The 26,099-nt window shown below is 34.2% G+C and overlaps 2 protein-coding genes across 2 annotated transcripts; one reads left to right on the forward strand and one right to left on the reverse strand.

Moving 5' to 3' along the window:
• Positions 1-197: 197 nt before the first annotated feature.
• LOC136820227 (uncharacterized) lies at positions 198-2,756 on the reverse strand. Its single transcript, XM_067076413.1, has 6 exons — positions 2,592-2,756; positions 2,063-2,184; positions 1,650-1,761; positions 1,111-1,261; positions 647-713; positions 198-297 (listed from the first exon to the last, which is right to left on the reverse strand). The coding sequence occupies exons 1-6, from the start codon at positions 2,754-2,756 to the stop codon at positions 198-200; spliced, it is 717 nt and encodes a 238-aa protein (XP_066932514.1).
• A 1,147-nt stretch (positions 2,757-3,903) lies between these two features.
• LOC136820228 (corticotropin-releasing factor receptor 1-like) lies at positions 3,904-18,231 on the forward strand. The gene is made up of 14 exons (XM_067076415.1): positions 3,904-3,914; positions 5,498-5,570; positions 10,317-10,446; positions 10,897-10,995; positions 12,081-12,241; positions 12,699-12,820; positions 13,714-13,828; positions 14,150-14,300; positions 14,662-14,740; positions 15,164-15,233; positions 15,442-15,527; positions 15,867-15,990; positions 16,656-16,748; positions 17,043-18,231. The coding sequence occupies exons 1-14, from the start codon at positions 3,904-3,906 to the stop codon at positions 17,124-17,126; spliced, it is 1,398 nt and encodes a 465-aa protein (XP_066932516.1). The 3' UTR covers positions 17,127-18,231.
• Positions 18,232-26,099: the final 7,868 nt, after the last annotated feature.

Here is a 26,099-nt window from a genome sequence, read left to right on the forward strand (position 1 = left end):
AAGAAATACTGTATAAAGGGAACTTACTTTTAGCGAATACGTTCTTGCAAAAATAACAAAAAAGTTGATGCACCGCCCAAATAAGTTCCACTCCAAATTTAAAAATTATTTCGGGGCTTTTTCTGCTTGCAAAAAATATTTTCGCCAAAATCCAATTCATACGTGAAGGATGTGAAAAATGTGTTTCCAGTTCACTCTCAGCATTTATGAAACAAAACAAAACTTACACAAAGGACAATAATGACAATAGAATTCAACGCCCATCGATATTTGTTCCAATAATATCGGCTCCAACAACTGTAATAAAAAGTTTGAACAAAAGTTTTGTATAACTACATTCGCAAATCACAGCTGCCTCTGATAATAAGCCGAAGAAGGTCACCCCAACTCCCCCGTCTAAAAACCCTTCTCCTCATTGAATCGAGTGATATCTTTATGTACGCTGTCTGGCATAGTCAGATAGTCTTTAATGCTCCTTGCTACAAGCAGGGTACAGGCTATTTTTCCGTATGCCGCCAGTTACGACTGTACATATATATCTTCCCTGTGACGGACAATAGCATCGTCTACTACGAGAGCTCTGGAAAGCTCTTAGTTCCCAGCAGCTCTCCGGGCCTGAAAAAGTTCAGATTTAATAAATACTTACTATTCAGTATCTGTATCATAATACATTCCTGGCAAAAATACACCGAATACAATCAATGCTGCCACAACTGCAAAAAAAGTTTAAAGTATTGTCTACACTTTCATGCTATATGAGCGGAAATTTTTAACATTATGGTATTGTTATTAGCCGTTTGAAAAATAAACTGATATTTATTTCTAAAAAGGTAAAATTTGGGGAGAAAAGTTCCAGTAAGGGTCACAAAATTTCGGATTTTCCCCTCGGTTTTAGACCCTAGAATTTCCGATTCTCAAAAATCGGGCGGCACCCCCTCCTGTCATTTCGTAATCCTAGTACCCCGGAGTTTCTCCAATCTAAGGGTCACCTGTTTAGCTTACAACAAGAATTGATCTCTCCTAATGGCCGGTGTTTAAAAAAAGTGATTTCGAGAGTATCAGAATCCCAGTTGGAATGAAAGTATTATGAGCACGTGTGAGCTAACTTACCATAAGAGAAAACAATGTAATAAGGTTCTCTATGTTTTGTCACAATGATGAAATAGAATTGACGGAATTGATAGAAGCCTTCACTAAACATCACCAGAAGAACTGCCACGTGGAAATAAGTGGACAGAATGAACATTCGTGAACAGTGTTGCTATGAAAGGAAAAAATATTATTTAATTTACACAGGGCATTAAAAAAAGTCGTAGTGTTTTTTTTGAAAAACTGTAATCTATTGAGAAACTTCATCTTTCCAACGCGACTTATTTAGAAGTGGTAGCTTTTCACCATTCGACCAAAAAGAGTTCAATCAATCTTTTTGGTCATAAAACGGTTCTCCATAACTCGGACTACAAAAGAAACTGTCAATTGTTCGGGCTAAGGAGAGCTCGAATAATAGAGAGTGAAATGTCCTAGAAAGGTGTTAGTGAACCAGTGAACCGTTTTGGCAATTTCATATTTAGTAATGTAGATTTATTCAAAAAATATCTGAGAAGTTTTTTCCTTGGATTTTTCTTGCTTACAGCAAAAACACTTTTTACCTGTTTCTCGAGATCGAATATGTATCGACTTTGAAGAATGAAGAAGACATCGTGCAATGCCAAACCCAAAATCAAAAATCGATGAAGGATGAAACGTTTCTCGGATAAAGGACTGTTGAATAAATTAGAATGAGTACATATGAGTTCTAATTGGGGTCCAGTCTCACACCAAAGTTGTTTCAACACCCTTAACATTATATATGCTTGGTATTTGCAGATTCGAACGTTAGAATAGCGGGTCTGAGGTTTAAATGATGATTTTGAGTGATTGGCTAAGCGTAGTTAGCTGAAAATGATTCCTTTTATCCCACATGGTCAACACGCTAGCCTACTTTTGAAATTTTCATCGGTGATACACATTGACTACCTGAGGTTGTATAATGGGAAGGTATTGGTCAGTATTTTATACTTACACCAGCCAGAAGATGAGAACAAGCGTCAGGCAACACGTGAAAAGATTAAGATAGCGTATACAAAGTGAGACATCTCTTGCTGTCTGTTGTAAATCATGTTTTTGAGCGTCTTCTTGTAGCTTCTATAATGAAAATATAATCAAATTATTAAAGAAAAAGTCTTCAGTCAATCCAAATGGGTGTACAAGAGGCTTCTAAGGTTGTTGGAAATATTAATTCCTTATAATATTCTTTCGGGCATAGAGAAAAACATTACTATTTTCAATCTTATAACCAAAAAATGGGTTACACTCTTTTTTATAACAGTTTTGTAGCCATGGCTATTGTTATTCTGCTCTTATTTCTAGGACAAATAAAGGTACTTTAGGTTTAACACCCTGTTTTCACTACTGCTACGGAGTGTGCACTTAAAATTGAGGCTCGGGTTTGTTCTTAAATTGTTCTTGTTTAGCCTCTTTATCTTTATAAAATTTGGATGTTCTTATAAAAACACGTGTACTGAATGTGTATCGTTTTTTATTTCACTTACTCTTACTATTCCCTTGTGATCTTCATTGTATTTGAACGTGTCCAGTATCAAATCGTTTCGATAGCGAACAAATTGAGTTGGAGATCGAACGCTCTTACAACCAACTGATTGGATAAACTTTAAGTCATTGATCCACTCCCCATCTGGTCCGCAAGTTCGACTCATTATACCTTTAATATACGTATAACAATTTTTGACCTACTGTTCTAATTATTAATCTCCTAAAACGGTCACTGCTCTCGTGCCCTTGACCCGATGAGACCCCTTTACCCATTGTAAAATAAGGTCCCCGAAATCAAGGGATTTTTTCCTGGACACCCTGAAATTTTGTGCTGCATCAGCACAAAATGTGGAACGTCAGTGGTTAAAATTTCGATTTGATAGGGTTTGTATCGTGATGACGTTTTACATGGAGGTTTTTTCGACAGACAGACAGACAGATAGACAGATAGACAGCGATTACAAACCTTCTTTATAAAGCATAGAAGTACAAGAAATGCTCATAGTCGTATTAGCTTCTGTAGAAGGCCAGCATCTCCAACTTCCATCAATTTCACTTCGGCAGCCTGGAAAGAAATTGCTAACAGTGTCGTTTTAATATTAGATAACTGTTGTTTTGACGGTGTGTAGCCTTTTGGATGGCTGTGGAAATAGTTTTAATCGACCTATTGCCCCTTATCTTCAAGGAATTAATTCTTGCCTCATTTTCGTTGTCCAAAAATCGTATCTTAGGGGGATTAAGCTTTTCAGAGACACGTTCCCTCTGTAGGCTTTGCCGAAATACGCCACTGGACCCCTTTTTCCTGCAAAAATCTAGTTCGATTCATAATCAACTCCCTATAAAATAACTTTTTTACCTCCTTGGATATTCGGGTACGTTTCCAAACATTTTTGCAATAAACTTTGTTGGGTCATAAGTACCAAGTGAGCGTGCAAGTATCCCATTGTCATCTGTGGTGACCAAGTCAAAAACTAAAAATGATGAAATTTAGTCAAACTAGAACAAATTAATAACAATCTTAAACCTCGAATTTCAAAAATCGTTAAGGAATTACCTGGAATTACTGATATGATACAAAATTTCATAAGAACAAGAGAACAAAAAACCTGCTTATTATATTTGCAGGAGATATATAAGATCGCCTCCTTTTAGATCGGAATATGAAACCCTAAGCTAAGCTATATCCGCCATCTTTGATCATAGTTTTTTGAAAGTGAAGCAACGAGAGAATTTCACTTCCCGACTTTACTTCAAACTATAGCAGAAAATCTACTTTGTAAAATAACCCATAAACTGCAAAAAACTAAAAATATGGTTCCGAGGTTAGTGAAAGGTCAAACGAATTAGCTTTCTTCCTTATGTGTGTACAGTTTCGATCTCTAGATAGATAGCAAGTTAAATTCCATCTTTTCCAGTTGACTCATGTTCTATCATATATCATTTATGCCGCTGGCTTTTTGGTCAAAAACAATTAAAGTATTAAAAACTTAAGAATTTTCAAGGTACGATGTTCCTTCAAACTCGAAAAAAAATTATTTTTTGAAAAATTGATAAAATAAACATAATTGAATTTACAAGCGTCCATATTGCAAAAATTCTTGAAATCTTCATCTTTGCTGCGACTTTTCCCAAAAAGAAAATGTGTTTTAAAAAATGCCAACAAATTATTCTCATTTAATATCATGTAATATTTTGACAGTTAAAATCTCTCAATTATGATTAATGACCTTGTTAGAACAAGGATGTAACAAGATTCAATGACGACAAAAGATTGTAGGTTGCCAATTATTTTAATTGTCGTCAACACAATAGTCATGTTATGATATATCCTTTACACTGCTTTAAGAACGAAGCAAAACAATAGAACATTATAATAATTTTTCATTGTTAGGGAAATTTATTTATAAGGACAGCAAGGCTCTTAAAGGCTAATTAACCCTTTTAATGCCAATGTCGGATATATCGGTATTTAGGAGGGCGAAACCCTCCTGTAATGCTCGCAAAAATTTGACAAAAACCCACTTTTTGAGATTTTGACCGTTTTTGACAATTTTTGGTTAACGATTGACGCAAGAATCTCCAAATTTGTCCCTGAATTACTTGATTCTGTCCCCTAGCGAATTAAGTTGAAGTTTTACTACTGGGCACCTTTCCGTCATTCAGTCAGGTCCGCGCACCTTTTTCTAATAAAAGGATTAGTTACACATGGGTAATAATTTTTAGATTTGTACAAAATGTAGCAAAGTTTGTTCTCTTTCCTATTTCTCAAAATTAGAATTAGAGAACAACCAGGCAAAATGTTACATTGCGAAGGGGGCTGTTTATATTTGTCCATTTTAAGCGACTTTGAGCCTCATTCTTATAAAAAATTGTTATAAAAAATAGGAAAAGCTTGAAATAGCCGTCATATTTTGCCCCTCCTATTTATTTTTCAATGCCAAAATTTCAAATGGATAATTATGATTTTTACCAAATGGCATCATTAGATTCCAGAGCATTCTATTTTATTTTATTATCTATTCTGATTTATGCTATATGTTTCTCGAACCAAACGTTATGTTTCTTGGTAATAAATCTTGTCCAAAGCTATGTCACAATATTGAAATATTTTGGCAAGGATATGAAAAATATTTAACAACATTGTTTTGAAAGCGTTTCCTTTTCTTATGGCTCCTGATTGTTCCATCTTTTTTTATTTCCTAAAAGTGATACTAACACCCTCCTTATTGGCAAATAGCAGTGAATGTTAATGATGTTATGCGGGAAATCTGATTTTGTTTGAATTTCAGAGAGATTCAAATTGAAGAGTGTATTTCGTGAGGAAATAATACTTGACAGGGACTGTAAATAGTTCAAATTAGTGGCATAATTATTGACATAAAAATATCCTTTTTTCTCTCCACAGATTGATACAGGGGCGTGGTTCACCAAGAACTTTACCTAAGCATTCTGTTCAAACACCCACACAAGTAACACAAGTTAGTCTATTGTCTTTTAATGAGGAGCATTTTTCACTATTCCTGGTTAATTCCTGTTGAATATAACAATGAGGATTATTTTGTAAAACATTAAGGCCGAGTGCTCCTACGAACAGATCGTTTATTCTCGGAAAGTTTAAACCATAAAACTCTCTACTCTGATGCTTTTGACGAATCTGATGGTAAAAGTGATAGTTTCAATGAATCGGATGGTAAAATTGATGATTTTGAACAAGCTGATTGTAAAACGGATGGTTTCAATGAATTTAATGGTAGAATTGATGGTTTTGACGAATCTGATGGTAAAATTGATGGATTTGATGAGTCTGACGAGTCTGATAGTAAAATTGATGGTTTTGAAAAAGTTGATTGTAAAATTAATGGTTTTGGTGAATCTGATGGTAAAATTGATGGTTTTGGTGAATCTGATGTTAAAATTGATGGTTTCGATGATTCTGATAGTAAAATTAATGATTTTGACGGTTCGGATGGTAAAATTGATGGTTTCGATGATTCTGATGTTAAAATTGATGGTTTCGATGATTCTGATAGTAAAATTAATGATTTTGACGGTTCGGATGGTAAAATTGATGGTTTCGATGATTCTGATGTTAAAATTGATGGTTTTGATGAATCAGATGGTAAAATTAATGATTTTGGTGATTCTGATGGTAAAATTGATGATTTTGATGATTCTGATGGTAAAATTGATGGTTTCAATGATTTTAATGGTAAAGTTGATGGTTTTGATGATTCTGATGGTAAAATTGATGGTTTTGATGATTCTGATGGTAAAATTGATGGTTTCGATGATTCTGATGGTAAAGATTGATGGTTTTAATGATTCTGATGGTAAAGATTGATGGTTTTAATGATTCTGATGGTAAAATTGATGGTTTTGATGATTCTGATGGTAAAATTGATGGTTTTGATGATTCTGATGGTAAAATTGATGGTTTTGGTGATTCTGATGGTAAAATTGATGGTTTTGATGATTCTGATGTTAAAATTGATGGTTTCGATGATTCTGATGGTAAAATTAATGATTTTGATGATTCTGATGATAAAATTGATGGTTTCGATGATTCTGATGGTAAAATTGATGGTTTTGATGATTCTGATGGTAAAATTGATGGTTTTTGATGATTCTGATGGTAAAATTGATGGTTTTGATGATTCTTGATGGTTTTAAAATGATGGTTTGATGATTCTGATGGTAAAATTGATGGTTTTGATTTCTGATGTAAAATGGCTGATGGTAAAATTAATGATTTCGATGATTCTGATGAAAATTGATGGTTCGATGTTCTGATGGTAAAATTGTGGTTTTCGATGATTCTGATGGTAAATTGATTTTCGATGATGGTTTGATGGTTTTGGTGAATCTGATGGTTAAATTTGATTGATTCTGATGGTTTGATGATTCTGATGGTAAAATGATGGTTTTTTGATTAAAATTTGATTTTGATTCTAATTGTAAAATTGATGGTTTTGATGAAATGATGGCGAAATTGTGGAGACAAGGCTTTTGGTGAAACTTCCGTCAAAAATTAAAACGATGATAATGAATTGGTGATATAATTGAGGACCTTAATTTCCTTTGGGTACTCTTTCATTGTTTTCTTTCATTGATTTTATTTTTTACTTTTGTAAATCACTTTGACTGTTGTTTAAATACCTCTAGCCTTAATTAGTGGAATGCATGTAGGAACATGATATCGAAATGAGACTCGTTTGAATTACAATCTAGATAGAGATAATTGTGATATAGAAGGACAAAAAGGAAGTCATATATTTTCTATTTATAAGGAATAAGAAAAATGAAAACAAAAGATGCTCCTGATATTTCTGGTTTCCTGGCGAGATGTCAAAAAATATTTTTTGGTTAATCAATACATGCACTTTTTTATAAGAACCAGTAGATTTATGTTGGGATGTTATTCTTATTGTAGGAAAAAATTTTTCTTGTTCATTGCGCCCAGGGATGAATAAAGATATTCTATTCTGATGTCTGCTCCCAACTTTTAACACTAGTTTACATTTTTGAATTTTAAAAGTTTCTCATTTAAGGGAACAATATGCTTTCAAAACAGCGTACGAAAATCTTTCTTATAAATCGAATCATCATTGAAAGGAAAATTCATTTTCTTCCTTTAGCCGACATCAATATTTCTAATTACATTCCAAACACTAAACCTTTTACCGGAAGTTCTTCTAACCTTAATTACATAATTATTTACGACTGTTTACGACTGATATTATTAGATTGGTGCAGCAGTCTCAAATAAACTTTTAATAGCATAACATTAAGAGTTTGGGTTCTTGTTGCAAGCTGATTAAGAAGTGGTTTCATTTATTACAATTTGAAAATAATGTTACTTTTTCGAGGTTTATCAATAGTTTTGATATTATCGGTAAGTGTGTTACTTGGCTGCTCTTAGTCGAGGATTATGATGAAGTTCATATTTTGAAAAGGGGCATTTTTCTAGAGTTTTTTTGCAGAAAGGGCGATAGTCAGGGAGTTATAAAAAGAAGCATATATAAGCGATTGACAATGAAATTTTTTAGTCGAAATTATTAACTTTTCCGTGCTTTAGTGCTTTAAGTTTTTTTCTCGCAAATTTTGCCTTTTTACGTAAGATATCATCTCACGAAACAACCTGATATTGATGATTTTCGAAATAACTTCACGCGAAATTCTTGAAATCGTCTATTTGATAAAAGAGCTTACTTGAATTATTATCAGTCTGATTATCATTGTTTTTACCAAGAGTTTTGGTTAATTTGATGGTAAGAAAATTGACTTATAGTATATCAACTTGACGATTTTTTAGGGGGAGTAAAAATCTTTAAAGGGAAATCAACCAATTCCTACAAAGAATTTATATTTTAATTTCTAGTGCCCGGCGTCGTCCGTAAATTCAATATACAAAAAAAATATTGTTCTTCATTTTTTTAGCCTATAAGGGTAATTAGACTATTTTAGCCGAAATCGGCAAAAGTCAACGGATATCAATAGTAGCGTCTTCTTCAAAAAATATTGGTTCCCATTGTCAGAGGAAGTTCATTTAAATTTTGACTTTGGGTAATTTTGTCGAGGATATATTCCAATTGTTCTGGCATTGTGCGCAAGTTAGAAATCGACTTTTTGTCGATTCAGCGATTTGCATATAAACATAAACAAATGCAAAATGCAAAGAGAGGAAGATTCATTATCGGAAAGTAGCCTATAAATCGGAACCCGATGAAAAAAAACATCATAGAGACCTCTACCATAAAAATAAAAACTCGTTCCCTCGGAAATGTTAAATGATTTCTTGTATTTTCCAAGAAAATGAAGAACAATATTTTCTTGTATAAAATGAACATTATGATTAAAACATTTTCCTTTATTTTCAAAGGAAAATTTTGTAGAGAAAATGTTTCCAGGAACTAATAAAGACATCTTGTATTTGGCAAAGGAAAAATCCCAAGCAAATTCTTGTATTTTTCAAGGAAATCGACAATACAATTTCTTGTATTTTCCAAGGAAAAAAAAAATACATAAGTTTTAATATGTCCAAAAAAATTTCAAATAATTTTCGCTAGTTTTACCAAGGTGATTTTTCGAGAAAGCTAAAAAATGATAGAAGAATTATTTTGAAAAATAATCGAATCGAAACTGCAATTTATTTTTATCTAGCCGCAAGGAAAGAAGATCTTGCATTGCTAAAATCTACCACAATCAAGAGCATGCTTGTAAGACTATTCTTATGCTAGGAGTTGTTTAGACATTGTGGCTAGCCATTGGCGTAGACGTTCGAGGGTGACTTTGAAAGACTTTGAATAGCTTTGAAAATTTGAAAATTAGATATCTAAAAATCAAAAAAGAAAAAGTGAACGAGTTGTCAATTTCAAAACGCTCGTAAGAATGTTCAAAAAGAAGATTAGAAAAAAAGGAAAAAAAATGTTTTCACGGCTTTCATTTTAAGACTGAAAATTGACCAATTGAAAAATCGATACAGAAAAGGCGCGAATAAGAATCGCTAGCGAAAAAGTTTCATGCGATAATGTAAGAGTTCGGATTTAAGGTATATAGATTACTATGTTTTATTTGAGTGGGAGACAATCAAAACTCATTTCAAAAGAGTTTTTGTTCAAACAGGTAAAATGGAGTATTTACTCGGATGTCCAGGGTCCCTTTTTTAGGCTTTAAAAAGTCGTATGAAATTGTACCTCTAGATTACTCGTAATATTCCATTGTTGAAAAGTATGGGCTGAAAAAGAAGGGCGAACCTTACCCTTGCTTTCTTCCGAGTTTGATCTTTTGTTTGGCGATTTAAAGTAGGATGAAAAAAAGTCACACAATTTCCTGCCGCGATACCCACATATTGTGGTTCAGTTGCTGCACAAATTAATTTTAGTTTATTAATTTTGACGTTTACTTAATTTGGTGGTCCACCAAAGGGCTATTTTTGGCGGAAATTTAATTTGGTTGTGGTTTTTTTTGTAGGATTTAGAAATGCTCTTCCATGTGAATGAAGCCATAGTAACACATTATCAGAAAAAGTCATGAAGAATTTGATCTATTAATTATTTCTGCAAAGGTGCAAAGTAACTAACCTTCCCCCGACTAATTGAGGAATCAATCCCTATTTCCATTAAAGAAACAAAAATTGTGTAAAAGGCATGAAAATGCATCAATTTTAATTTCAAACTTGACTTTAATTTTTTATCTTCGATAACATTTTCACTCTTTGATTTTAGATTACCGTCGACGAGGCGGTTTCTTCATCAAGACACAGGAAACCGTTAAATCTCGAGCTCATCCTTGGTGCGCGCGAACGCTTAAAGAGCGAATGTCATGGCGCATACGAAAACAAGAAAGCGCCCGGAGGTAAGTGCAATGTTTATACATTATCAGGAAAATAGGATGGGTGTTGTACTTTATTGATCATTTTGATAAAATACTTTGGTTAGAGAATAATTTAGTATATGGACAAAAAATTGGTCACTTGCCCCCAGACTTTTTCCCCGAGACAAGTTCTACTTTTCTCAATTCGAACCTAACTCGAGTATCTCCATAACTCAAACGCGATTTTTGACCTCTTCTTGAAATTTTAAACTATAAATCGAACAAAATACACGTTTGAACTATAGCTGCGCAGTATCTCATTCGGTATGAAGAGGGTATTCAAATTTCAAGGGATATAAGTCTATTTACACCAAGCATGACTTGACGGTTTGTTCTGAATGTAATGGCTCTGGCATTTGGCAAACTAAAGTCATTTATTTTGCCATCTCTACTCTGCTTACTCTACTCATAACAGTCACTTCTATTTGTCAGGATGTAAAATTGAATTCGATGGTCTCTGGCAATGCTGGCCACCAACTCCAATCAACGAAACAGTCAGAATACAATGTTCCTCTCTCATCTTCAAACCAGGTATGCCAAATTCAATTTTGTCATTGGTAGTAGTGTTAGTTTGTAGATTATAGATTAGTGAGTAGTGTGTTGGCAGCCGGCAGGGGAACTGTCCAAGCGGCAAACCTTTCGGTGAAGCACCCAAAGACAAAAGCCCCAAATCGTTGTATTTCACTGCATGTATACGCTAGCACATGCTCACTTTATTTGCTAAAATCTCCCGCGGTAATTTTTTTTAATAAGAGCCTCGTAAGCACCATTCCAGTCTCGTGAAAGTCGTGAAAGGATAGAATACTGACTTTGGCGGTCGCCTCTCATTTCCTTTCTCATTAATCATACGCAAAAAGTTCTGACGAAGGGAAAATCAATTTTTGCAATATATTACCGACGTGAAACTTACTCTTTTTTGGATGCTTCGATACAAAACATTACGTCATGAATATCCCTTTAATGTAACACATATAAGTCGAAATTGATATATGAAGAACTATTTGGCAGAGCGCCAGGAATTGTAAAAAGTGTCATTGAATACAGGAACGAAATTATTAATTGTGTAGGAGGCATAATTAACTTAATTTGATTCCTCTTGATTTTCCGGACAAGCAGTAATTTTTCATACATTTTCCGGTCACGTTTGTTTTGCTAAGTACAAACGTCATAATAAATTAAATGAAAATATTGTTAATGCCCGCTTGACACAGAATACCATTGCAACATTCATCTAACGTCATATTTGGGATCTTTTGAAAACTATTATGGAAAAATTGCGAAACCCAGTAACCTTTCCAGATATTTTTTTCATCCCAGCTTGTATTAAGATCTTTCATTTCACCCCTGGCAAAAAGTCGTGAAACAGGGTTGCCAAAGGGGAGGAGAGTTGAAAAGAGATTGTATTAAGTCACTCTCACGTCGCGAGTACTTAACCTAATTGTTGACTCATTTTTCGAAGATTTTAAAAGGCGCCTTTTAATCATTTTTCTTTGAAAGAAATTTACTTACTTACTTCCCAACTTCCTTGGAAGAAGGTTTGATGGTCTTGCAATCACCACTTTCACGATTCTCTCTAGCACGCGAGATCGCTTCATTCCTACGTTTTAATTTTTCAGGATACATAACAAGGAAATGTTTACCAAATGGTAAATGGGATAGACTCTCCAAAACTATCATCAGCACATGCAAATATCTGTCATTTGATGAGATGAGAAAACGAAAGAGCGATTTACTGTACAGTACTTTCGACCAATCCAAACATCAGTTTATTGAAAAGGTAATTGTATGTGAAAATTAATTTTTACGCTCAAAAGAACAGGAAATAAACACAGTCTAGAGTACGGGGGGGAAGAACATTTTCCATCTTACCACACAGAATCCAGGCTTGGGTTTTAAACGTCTTTTCCACGAATAAATTTTGAATGCAGAGAGGCCCCAAAAATTGAGTGATGTGGCGTAAAGGGAAATGTTCAATTTTTTGAAAAAGCTGGCATACAACGTTCGATCAATCCAAGTGTATTATCAGCTCATTGTTAGTTTTCTGCATTTCTAAGTTTCATTTTATTTCAACAGTAGGAAAATTGGTATTTTTTAGAAAATTAGGAGCCTTATTTCAAATTGAATTTTGCCGAAAAGTATTGCCCAAAATCAAGATGAATCTTTGACAGCAACAGTATTTGAGGTTACTTTATGTTCATATATGGACGTTATTCGTGAACACTCTTCGTTTGTAGGAATTAAAGAGGGTTGACGAACAAGCCAAACATGTCAAGACCTTCACAACCATTGATGTTTACATGCGTTATATTGATCTCGGTATTTGTTTCATCAGTCTCATCCTCATCGTTTGCTTCGTGTAAGTTTTCACATAGACTTTGTTTTTGTCTAAACCTTTATCGGATAAATAAGCTCGTGAAAATTCGTTAACAAGTTTTGCTTTCAAGTGAGTTTACAGCCGGTTAAGTGGAGTGTTTCTTCGAAACTCTATCGAGGCAGTTTTTTATCTCGGCTACTTTCAATATCAGTAGTTAACTCTTCTCACATGTATATTTTCCTACTTTCACTAGTTTTGTAAGAAACTTGATGTACATTGCTTTTTCTTCAACGTTTGAAAGAATTGTTGAATTTTAACAATACTTGCTACAATCCTTCAAGAAATATTTGAGACAAAGGGGAGTTCCCGGTGTAATTTTGAACACCACAATTGATTTTTAGGCGCCTTAAACTAGAGTTGGAAAGTAGAGTTTTAACTCTGAGTTTTAACATGAGACATAAGACTTAGGAGCTTAGGATCTCAGGATTTAAAAGCTCAAATTTGCTCGAATGAGGCTTGGAATATAGCCTAGAAGCCAGCAAACCCCTCTAAAATCGAAACATTCAATGGAAGAAAGTGGAAGTGCTAAAATAGCAATTCTCGCCCGAACTTTGAATTCTGAAAAACGTTAAAATACACTAAAATCTCAATATATTTCGAGGGAGATTGTAGTAGTGGGCAATTTTTTTGATACAGTGTAAGTAGTACGCCTTGACAAATAGGTCAAATGGTCCAGTTTGTTTTTTGCGCATACAGGAAAAAGTATAAAGATTGTCGTGATTTTTCCAATAATTCAAGGTGTGAAATTTACTAATAGATTGCCGCTTTCACCGTGAATTTGCCCGAAAAATCACTGTGATTTGTTCAGTTTATATTTTGAAGGAGTGATCGATTAGAGAAAAGTGCTGATAACCATATTTCGTTTTTTCTTATAGTTCTTCAAAAGACCAACGTTTCATCTTACACAAATATTTGATCCTAGCATTTTTCCTGATGGAGCCTCTGTACCTTTTCAATGAACTGTATCTCAATGATGAACTCCATGTACAGGTGTGTGTTGTTCATTTTTATAAGATTTACACTTTTATTCATACCTAAGCTCAATTTTTTGTTTTAAAGAATGACCTTATTGTTTAAGGACAATATAACTTTAAAACCTCTTTGTTAGTTGAGTCTTACCAAGAGGCACACTCTCTCTTTAAAAAAAGTTATCTAACAAAATTCCGTTGATTTTTTTCCAAATTTCTGTCTTGCCATCTAAATGAAAACAGTATTTCAAACACTGGACGTACTCTTGCAATTTCCGAAGATACGATGGAGCTTTCAACTGCCGGCATTGGCTGTAATTTTCGAAATTTGTCACTATTTCAGAAAACGTGTACTATTGTTTGGTTGTTCAAGATGTACCTCATTATGGTTCAAATTTCTATGATGTTCAGTGAAGGATTCTATCAGTTCAGACAATTCTATTTCGTCTTCATCACCAAATCGAATGTTTACAAATACATCGCATTCTCTTATGGTATGTCCTCCTATTTCAGTGTAAAAGCTGATGGGTAAATTTCTTCTACTGGGCTACTAACCACACCTCATTTTCGGCCCGAGGGGCCCCATAGGGGTGTGCTTTTGATAAAGTGCACTGTGCATTTTTAGCTGGATGCAATGTCGTTGTTAAGAAATTGAATGTAATCAGGGGTTTGTGGTCAAGTTTCAACGAAATGGTGGTTTCAAAATTGGAGCCACAAGATTGACTTTTCTTGCACTGGATTTAGAGGGAGCTCGAAAAGCTCCATGATTTACTCTTTGAATAGCTCAAAGTCACTTCTTTCCTCTGGTATATTTTACCCAGAATAACTTTTCCATTTTCAACAATCTCACTGTAGGCTTTCCAGTCATCATTGTGTTTGGTATCTACTTCCCTATCATGCATTCTACCATCTCCTTTGCAGATCCGTTCCGAGTGTAAGTCATCTCTTCGTTTATTATTTTAAATATTTAAGCCGATTGGCAGTGAGACAGCAAAGATAAGCTTTAACCAATAACGGGTGCTAAGATATAAACATGCAAGAGTTCGATCTTTGTTAAGACCAATTTTAAACTACTCTCGGGTACCTAATAGCCGGGGACCGCTAATTAATTTTTCGAAAATATTCCACCAAGGGCATTTTTTATTCCAAACCCCCCCCTCCGCTTATTAAGTTTTGAGATTTTTTCCTAACCCCCGCTTATTCCAAACCCCGTATTCCTAACCCCCGTATATTAGGTACCTGAGAGTAGGTCAATTTTCCCCTACTTGAATTTCAGCCTTCAAAACAAAATTCTATGATATTTACATATAAGTATAACCGAGACTTACTTTCATAGAATATCTTCTTTGCTTTCCAGATGCTGGTCGTACTATGAAAGACAGAAGTATTCTTATATCATGTACACACCAATGTTTCTCTTGTTATTCGTAAGTATGCTGGTTGAAATTTGTTATTTTGGGAATCCCTATGTTGAGGAGGTCTTTTTTGGGAAAGGTGGATTCCTAGATTTTTTTCAATTTTCAAGACTTCCTTGGATTTTTATTCTCATTTTTTGGACCACCCTGGATTTTTGACCTCGTTTTACTGATCATCCTGGATTTTATTTTAAGAATCTGTTCTTTCCATTGATTTCAGTTGAATTTGATGATTACAATCTATATGATGAATTTGATCATCACCAAGTTGAGAGGTGAAAAAACCACAGAATTCAATAAAGCAAAGTAAGTATTCGTTTCTTCTTCAATGAGGATTGTGTTCTTAAGTCATTCCGTTAATTTAGTCACTGATGCAAGCATTTATTGACGTTGTTCGAACTTGGTAAACTAGAGCTCAAACCCTATGATTAACGTCTCGGGTACATAATAAGCCCCCCGCTAATTAATTTTTTAAAGATTTTTCACCCAGGACATTCTTATTCCAACCAACCAACCCCCCCCCCCCGCGCTTATTAGCTACCCGAGAGTATTATGTTTCAGCTCTGAAATAGTAACAATAATTTATCAATAAACACCATCCCTTAAAACCAAAATCAGTAATAACGTTTACCATCTTTCTTATAGGAAAGGAGCACGTGGTTTTATGGTTCTGGTGGTCTTATTGGGATTTGGTTACATGATCACTTTGATGGGACCAAAATATAATTACCCTTACCAATACGTCAAAGCTGTTGTACAACCACTTCAGGTAAGCTTTATCTATGGAGGGCTTTGTAGGGTATAAATTACCGAAATTCCGCTTAATTTTCATGAGATTTACTGGTGGGCTTAGCGACCGTTGTGTAGTGGTAGAGCATCCGGCTATGGTTCGCAAGGATGTAGGTTCAACCCTCAGTGGGGTCATACCAAAGATTCTCAAAATGCTACTTGATGCCTCTCTGCTTGTTCAGCAATTAAGAGACAGATCAAGGGTAAGTGGAGTAATCCAAAGAGAAAGAGTGGCGCCCTCTCCTACCTTCGGGTGGATAGCTATCGAAAGAGGAGCCCTCGGGTCTCCTCTGACTGCGGTCACAGACTTACTGGTGGGTATTCTGTTTACTTGAATACCAATATTTACTCTTTCATTATTCAAATATCTGTGGAAAAAAGTCGCCTAACCAGGCTTTCTTTATATAATAACAAATGCACCCCTGATTCAGAGACTAGGTTGGACCTCTTATTCAATGGGAAAAATACTAGTTTTCAACTTTTTAATCTCTATCCAAATGTAGTCTAGAGGTCTGGTAACCCATCTATCAAAAGTATGAGAATTGGTATTTTAGCTCATTCATTTTATCCCACCGTGAGTCACCATTGCCCAGGTCTTTCCACAATTTGAAGATTTGACGACAACAACGAACTTTCTATTTTCAGGGTATTTTGGTGTGTCTGTTACAAGTGATCTTCAGTCAACAAGTTTTCAAAGGGTACAGAAGATGGCTCAAGAAATGTTTAAGAAGGCATAATGTAAGTGATACAATTATCAATGGCTTGTTTTTAAAAAAATAGTGAAAGCCGAAAGTATTGGAAAATTCAATTTGAAAATCGACTGGAAAAAATTTTAATTTGATAATGATTTTGGCCAAAAATATCCTCCAAAGGTCTTTTAAAAGAAGGGACAAGAAAGCTCTTTCGAGTTAAGGAGACATTTGCGATATAGGAGTTCGAGTCAAGGAGAGTATACTGTATTTTCATTTTGTTATGTTATTTTTTCGAGTTAATGTACTGTATTTTTATTTTGGTATTTCTTTCTTTCAATAGGAGGAGCGTCACTTTTCAGAACGCAGACGACAGGGTTCCATAGCAAGCGGTACGTCCGCATCTTCAGCTAAAGATCTCTATTGATTGGTGGATATTTTGGCGGAAGTGAGTCGAATTATGCAAGATTCTGTTGTTCGATCAAACTTTCGATGACTGAATTTAAACACTGGTTTAGACAGCTTTGACTCAACCAGCCAATATAATTTTCCTTCTTAATATTTTCATTTCCGTATAAATTGTATAGTGCGTAGCAACTCATTCGCCTTATGGAAGAAAACATTTGACATGCACAACAGATTACCTCTATAAATTCTAATGTTTCTTTCCGTAATATTGTAGACTGCGTAACTTTGCCAAACAAAAACCTCTCTATTATTATCCTCATAATGGGGGAAAATTTTGAGCTTGGAAAATTGTCAGTACCCCTAAAATTAGTCCTTGTACAATATTGTTTTTCAATCACGAGATACTGAGTGAATAGTGTATAAATATAACCTGAGATCAGTGTTTTCTGCCCAACACGCTAAAGCTCTAAGGGGATGGGTGGAAACAAGCAATCTGACGAATATACAATCTCATTTTCTTGAGGTCCGTGCACCGCCAAGAGTAAGCTGGGAACGACAAAAAAGTAGCGAAACAAAGTTGAAATAGGGCGCCGTATCAGGAAAATTTACTTGATTTTCTGGCGCATAACAAGATCTTCTTGTTGTAGAGTTTTCCGCGCGATGACTATTTTCCTTAGATAGTTAATTTTCAAGCGCCTTCAGAGGTTCACCGTGCTCGTAAGAAAATTATGACCAGCTGTTATCAAGTTACATAAACAAAGCCATGACTGCCTTATCACAGGTTCTATCTATGTTTATGACAATATATTCGAATATTGTGATTTAGGATTAAAATTTCGTCGGAAATTTCGAATTGTATATTTTTGCTTTATTTTATGGAGATTTTTAGTTTGATTGATCTCAAGTATTGATGTTATGAGAGTATAACTAACAATTCAATACAGCTTTATCTGTATGACCTGTGTATATAACTTACCTCTTAGCACTTTCACTGCTCTATGGGAAATTAACTCACATATTCACACATTCATGCATGCTAATAAAATTCAGGTATATTTGGTCTTTCCATCGTTTATGGGAAATTGATTTTAATTACATTTATTTTGGACCTATATTCGAGAAACTCTTATCGCTAAATAATGTTTATATCGCTTTATTTCCAAGAATGGGTGAAAATTCTTCTCGGAACCAGTGGAGATAGGGCATTCTCTTATCGAACAATTTAACGACTCTAAAAATGATATACCCTTTTTTGGTAATCTTTATACTCCTTATTCCTACTATTTGTATTATAATTTATTTTCAATAATATTTTTATTTTTAAACAGAATCATTATTTTTGTAAAGAATGATGAAAATTAGTTAAATAATAATTCAAATTTTTGTTAAATTTCACTTGTGAGCTGTTTCTAAAAAATGATTTTTGGAAAAAATAATTCCCGGGTAAATCTAAAGACAAAAAAGATCACTCGTTATTTAGCGGACACTCTTTCAAATACCGGACAGTTTCAAAGTGTAATTTTCAAATAGATTATCTGTGATAAACGGAATCAGAAATCTGATAGGTAATTATTCAGTACGTATTTGTTAATCATGAATGGATTTGATGTTCTTCCCAAGAGGGGACCTTTCAAGTTTCGAGTTTGAAAAGGGGATTCCTCAGGGCTTTCAATCGGTGAACGAAAGAAAAGTGATTAAAATGGATTCCCAAACAAACATACCTAATATTTCTGGTCTGAACATAGCTCTAGTGTGTTTGGTGCTGATCAAGGTGTACCCCTCATAAGTGGCGATTGTAATTTATTACAAAGTACTCTCGGGTACCTAATAAGCGTCCCCCCGCTAATCAATTTTTCGAAAATTTTCCACCCAGGACATTCTTAATCCAACACCCCTCTCCCCCCGGTTATATTCATTTTTTGAAAGTTCCCTATTTTGCCCTAATTCTGCTATAATAATCTCCATTTCCAAAATTTTCCAACAAGGTCATTTTTATCCCCCCCCCCCGCTTATTAAGTTTTGAGATTTTTTCCAACTCCCGCCAGCTTATTTCAACTTCCCCGTTTATTAGGTACCCGAGAATATATATTCATTCCCATGGGAGAAAGGCAGTTGTCATCACAAAAAACTCGAGAAAGAAATTCAGAAGGGATCGCACACGAGGACAAACAATGGGATGTGTTTTTGTTTGAAATTCTTCTGATTGATGTGACAAAAATGTTTGTTAACGGGCCCTTTGTTAACAAGTCTTTGCTGGAAACTGCAAATATGGTAGGATTTAAACTTTGGTCTATCAGCATTTTGATTTTGGTATTGTATGGTAGGCTTCTGCGAAAAAGTTTCTTATATAGGAAGTATATCTATAGAGGTCTGCGATTCAGACTAATTGTATGGCAAATCTTTTACTAGCCAAAAGAACTTCAATTTTGTCTCAAAAGGAAGTAAACACTACCTATTATTTCACAGAAAGATTTTTGAGAAAATAATTTGTCAGATTAAAATCAAGTTGAAGATACACCCTCTTCTCACAGACCCGGTAGGATTCTTTTAGCCATTGGGGATAAAAATCGGACTGAAACTCGATTGTAATTCTTATGTTATGAATAGGGATTTAAATTCTTTTGTTTTCAAGTCAGAAAATTCATTGGGATGAAAAGATAGCATAATATTTGGTAGTGAGGATTGGTTTATTTGATTACTTTCAGGGGGTCAGTAATTGGAGTATAATTTTCCACCAGGGTTGATAATTTGGCCAATTTTCCCAGAGGGAAGGGTTCCCAGTGGGTCTGTGAGAAGGGGGTATGAAGAGCGATAAGATGTGCAAGATGGCCTTTTATAATTTCACAAAAAGGTACTTTTAAAGTATGTTCCAAAAAATACCTCGTTGGAAAGGTAATCTTGAGTGTTGTGACTAATTCCTTTAACTTTCTAAAAATTCGAAAAGAAAATATCTTTCTTGGTCAAAAATCTTTTCTTTGCGCTCTTTGTTTTGAAAACTTCGCGCTGAATTCAAATAATTAATTAGAATTTTCCTATTTAGTTTGGCTCAAAAGTTGCAGTCCTTTAAAATGGGCATAAATGGGGCAAAATAGACCTAAACAAAGAACAGTAACTTTTGACAATCGAGTTACGGTTGATCATAATCGTGTTTATCAAATAGTTGAAAATCATTCTACTTACTAAAAATCATAAATAAATTCTAAAAATAAGGGTTAAAATTTATTCATACAAGTATCAAAAATATAAGTCTAGGACTAAAATACGTGGCAGTAATTTAAACGAACAATACAGAACGTCCATAAAAAGAAAGAAAATATCCTCAATTTTTCTGACCTCAAAACTATATTTTTGAAATTAGAAATCGTTTTTATTTTGTCCTACAAATATTTCTTACAGAGTTAAATTTAATGTTTTGAAATAAAAAAACTGCTTCTACTTTAATGGGATAAACTTTCGCGGGGATTAAATTTCACGGATTTGGGTGTCATCCGCGAAATTAAGTCCCAATGGGAATTTGGAAGGGCCTCATCCGCGAAATATTTCTAAACAAAACTCAAAATATGTCAAATAAATACTATTTGAATGGTTACTTGCATCAAAGAGGCGCAAATAATGTGTATTTCAACAACCAACATGCATGTTCTGAGAGTAAAAGTCACAAAATCGTGAAAATATTGCCACCCAATAGTGCAACCCGCGAAATTAAGTCCCCGCGAAATTTTTTAATTTCGCGGATAGTCTCAACCGCGAAATTTGATCCCCGCGAAAATTTATCCCATTAAAGTAGTACGGTAAACGTTTTTTATAAGAACAAACCATATAAGAGCATAAGGCTTTTGATTGCTAAATTATTGAAAAGATGTGAAGATCATTTTAAGGCTTTGTGGACTTTAGTGAAATTAAAATTTTTAGGCTTGAAACTCAAAAAATAAAGAATATCCGAAAGCCTCAACAATTTTGGATGTTCTTATAAAAAACGTGTGTTACAATAGTTCAAAACTATGCCCAGTTTTTTAGCACTGAATTATTGTTAATAGCGAGTTCGAGTAAATCAAGCCTTCCAAAATGTCTCTTCTTTATAAATTCGTCATGCTCAGAAAGCCTCCATCAATCATTACTTCAAGGGTTTCAGTAGCCTTAACCGCATACCTCTATAAAAGTAGCTTGGGTACATGAATTTGTTAGTTGATGACTTTACTATAGGGTTCCAGCAGAATCTTATACTTTGATTTCACACAGTGGCGTCTTGCCATGATCATACAACTTGATCAAGCCTCCTTTTGGACAATGTTTACATTTGAAACATCTTTTTGCCACACCCTTTTTCTCACATTCAAACATGAATATACTGCCAAATCTATGTATTCCACTCGTTCGGTCATCGCAAAGTGAATGTCGACAATTCCCTTGACCTATATTGAGAATTTCAGCTGTTTGTATGTTGTATTGTTCTTTGGGTGAAGGTGCAGCATCGTTTTCCATGCAAAGAGATTCTGAAAGTTAGAAAATCGAAATATTATACCTAAACTCCAGACTAGTTCTCTTTCTTACAGTCTTAGGTGAAAAATGACAGATGTAGTAGAAAATGTAATTCCTTCTTACCAATGTAAATTAGAGCAACAACGAGATAAAAAGCTTTCATTTTGATTTCAAGATTTAATTTTTTAATTTATTTATTCGGTACGGTCAGTACGAATAAACAAAGTGTAGACCAGTTCCATGTTTTATACCTAAAATAAACGGAAATTGAAATTTCTTTCGGAAATGATAAATGATAATTGTTTCATAATAAAATGATGATTTGGTGACAAATATATCATTAAAGAGGATGTTTTTCACATTTGAAGTCCTCATCAAGGAAGGACATTCTATATGGTAATGGAACCACAAAAAAGGAACAAGAGTTAATAGTATGATAAAAAGTGCATTATTAGTAGGGGGAAATTTGTTCGTTTTTATGAGGTCACTCGATTGTTTTGGTCAAAGCACTTGTTATACATTTTTGGAAAGCTAAGGGGTTCGGTCTCAGGCAAAAATCATAGGGTTAGAAATTAATGACTATTTTAACTTGAGAAAACGGAGACCTGTTGTATATTTTTGGAAACCTCTCGAAAAATTAAGATAAGAGATATATGTATTGCGAGTATATATAATTTCAGTACCTAACTCGAGATATTGATGTTATTGAGCTTCAAAAAGCGCAAAAACTGGACAAAACAGCTGTTTCTGGCTGGAAAACACTGTTTTTAAGGGTTAAGTTACAGTTACAAGAGTTAGGTACAGAAATCATCTATACTTGCATTATATCTCTTATCTTAATTTTTGAGAGCTTTCCAAAAATATACAACAGGTCTCCGTTTTACAAAATGCCCTCTACTATATGATTCCTAAAAGTCTGTCTCAAAATAATTTGCAGCTAAGACAAAAATGGCTGTAACTTTTGATAGAATTCGAATCAAGTTACGATTTTGTGCTTGTTGAAAAGATATTTGTGAGTGGAATATTATCAAACAAAAAAAATTGAAAAATAAAAAAAACTGAAACTGAAAAATGAAGAAGAAAAAAATCAACTTTTTGTAGAAATGTGGTATAATTACCATTTTCACAGGAGTGACTCTTCAATCTTTGACCATCATCACTGTAAAAAGATTTTTCAAAAATATTTATTCAATCAAAAGATATCAAACAAAGTTTATCATTAGTTGATTGATAAAAGGCTGTTTTTTGTCGTTTTTTACTACTTTATAGAGTTAACCAGCAATAATTTTTGCTTTTTTTGTGTTGAAAGTACGCTGTTTATAGTTTTTTACCCTAGCAGTGATGTTTTGTAGAAACCAGTTTTCAGTTCGGCTGTAATTATTGTTATGATCATTACAAAATTACAATTACAAAAAATTCTTCAAAGTGAAACATTTCCTGTTATTTTCCTCGAGGAAAATACTGTAGACCAATACTAATAGTAATAATAATATTGCCACCAGTACTGGATGCAGAAGAAATATAATGATTTCATTTTGATAAGAACCATATAAGAACCAAGCAATCATTTTTTTCGTCAAAGCAATGTTCTTAAATTGTTCTTAAATGTGTTGCTTTTGTTCTTCGTTAAATCTAAAGTCATATCATGTTCTTTGTCAAATTTTGAACTTTCTACTTAAAGGAATAGTGTATTGCTACAGTTGAACTCGACAGCAAAGAAACTCGCTCATGTTTTTCCCGCAAAAAGTAAAACTACCCGAGTGAGTATTTCCCGTCACGGGCGCGAGAAAACCGAACGAGATTCTAGTCTTGCTCAAAAAACGAGCTAGAAGAAAATGGCGACTGAAAAATTTTATTGAGAAAAACTGCAATCTTTACGAGATCTTCATTGATCATTTTGTGGCTGAGCAGTGTTAATATTAACTGAAATAGGTCATATTATTATTGAACTATCATTATGGAAAGTTTCAATGTTTATTTTTCTATGATGCTGAAGATACAAGAAGATATCTAATATCAAGGTTGAATTCTTTTGCTAACCAATTTATACAGAACTATCTCTTCTCTTGCTTCTTTCAGTTAAATAACAATGTAGTCAATTTTGAACACTCAAGAGGAGAAAGAGATTTCTATTTTCTCGCGAAAGTGTGCATATGGATCTGAGAAGTGAAATGAAACTCATCAACAAGACAAGAAAGACTTGTTCATCTCTCGAAAGTGTGCATATATGGATCTGAGAAGTGAATGAAACTCATCAAGACAAGAAAGCCTTGTTCAAAGAAGATTTTCATGGTTCGTACTTCAAAATATGGGACATTTTTGTTCATCCAATGACTTGAAAAATCAACTCTGGAGACTGTAGTCTACATAACTTCAGAATACTTCGATATAATCGGTCTATTCATGGAACGTGGATATTATTTTCTCGATAAAAGCACTGTATCATGAGATTTTACACGAACCAAATAAAATGAAGTGAAAAGTAACTCTACGATGAATGAAAGACTCTGTCTGGTTCTGAGCATCATATTGTACTGATTTGGAATTTTATGAAATAATGTTGAGGAAGTAGCAGTAGGACAAATTGATTTGATTAAATTTAAAATCCTGTGACTATCATTGAAAATTAAGATCAAACCATCGATCAAGGGACTTTGTCTTCTTGTGCTTCTGGCATGGTTCGACTCTGAAGCTACATATCTCTGCACCCTTTTTGAAAGTCCTCGTACATGCTATGATTTGGGAACAGTTGAACGTATTTTTCATGTATATACCAGTTTGTTTCGTGATGGATGGACATAGCTGCATTTTTTACAGTGGTGGATATGCTGCTGTAAGAAGAACTGTTTACATTTTATTTACGTTGTTAACTTGAGTGAATGTGGAATATTGTGACTGATGTTGTATGAAGTGACGATAAATACAATATATACTCAATGATAAAATTTTAAGATATTAAAAATGCTATTACACTTTCGTAAGACAAGGAAGTTTGATAACTTTCTTAAAATAGTAACAAATCCGGGGGGGCAGTCAGGCAAATTGACCGACGGGTATGTGCGGCGGTTAAGGGTATGCTTTTCAAAATATCAGAAATGCACTGTAAGGGTGGAATTTTGATAAATGCACTGTATGGGTATAAATTTCAGCGAATCCAGGAAAAATTCCAAATTTTTGCTCGAAAATCTTGATTTTTTTGCTCTAAAAAAGTTGAAAATTTGAAAAAAATGCACTGTAAGGGTATGATTTTCACCGATTTTTTTCTGCACTGTAAGGGTGCGATTCTATAAGCCAATTTTTTCGCCGCACATACCGTCAGTTAGTAAACCCACTGCCCCCCCTGGGTAACAAATCTAAAAGCAAATAAATATCAACCAGCAGCTTTTCAATACCAATGTGTCCAGGAAGATGTGAAATGACTACGAAAGTATTATTTCCAAAAATCCTTCAGTTAAACGAACATAAAGGTACGAAAATATTATTCCTCAACATCAATCTATTATATCTCATTCATTCTCTCAAACAGCCTCCTACAATCAAAATCTTTCAGCGTCAACAGGATTTGTCGAAACTCTTCCAAGTTTTCTTTCGTCAAATCAAGTGCATCTTCGTCAATATGAGTTATGGGAAGGTCTTTAAAAAGTGACAGTTCTACTGGACTCAACTTATAATCATTGCTATCAAAATAAAAAATGTCAAATCCTTGAAGCGATTTGATTTGTGAGATAGTGTGAGCAATGTTATTGATGTTTCCTTTTACCATCTGGAATTCAATAGTCGAGATACTGTTCATTGGAATATCGGTGAACAAATGAACCGGAGGTGGTCCATCCATTTCATGAAGAGGACCTTGAGTAAAATAGAAGTTACCAAGATGTTTCATCCTCTTAAGAACAGGTGCGAACAATCCAAGATTTTCACTTAATCCGTCAGTCCTTAAAGCGTCACTCGTAATAAAAGTCACTTTAATATCATGTTCAATCATCAACTCAAGGTCTTGGATTGTGAATAAGTAGCGATCATTGTTGGTAATGTAAGTCATTGAAATTTGACAATCTTTAACGCCATCTTCACTAAGTAACTTAATGAATTGAACAAGGTTGTTTTTGTTCAAATCAACACAATCTACTGCCAATTGGGTAATAGGAACGATACTGTTGAGCTTTTTTAACTGGTCGAGTGAAAGTCGGCCTCTCCTTTCATTCATGTAATCAACTTCGTGGTTAACATCTAATTGCAATACATTAGTTGACCCTAAAACTATCATTATTTGGTCAAAGTAATGTGTTCGCCTTGAAAACTTTATTGATGACGTATCCAGAATCTATGGAAGCCGAGAAGGATCATTTGGCGATTTCTTTCAAAAACTGTCCAGATTTCTTTCAAGTTGTCGAGAATTCTTTCAAACTGTCGAGATTTCTTACAAACTGTCGAGATTTCTTTCAAACTGTCGAGATTTCCTTTAAACTGTCGAGATTTCCTTTAAACTGTCGAGCTTCCAATAAGTGTCGCG

The sequence above is a fragment of the Clytia hemisphaerica genome, unplaced genomic scaffold (genome assembly GCF_902728285.1).
Source record: "Clytia hemisphaerica strain Z4C2 unplaced genomic scaffold, Clytia hemisphaerica genome assembly, whole genome shotgun sequence".
NCBI classification, from domain to species: Eukaryota; Metazoa; Cnidaria; class Hydrozoa; order Leptothecata; family Clytiidae; genus Clytia; species Clytia hemisphaerica.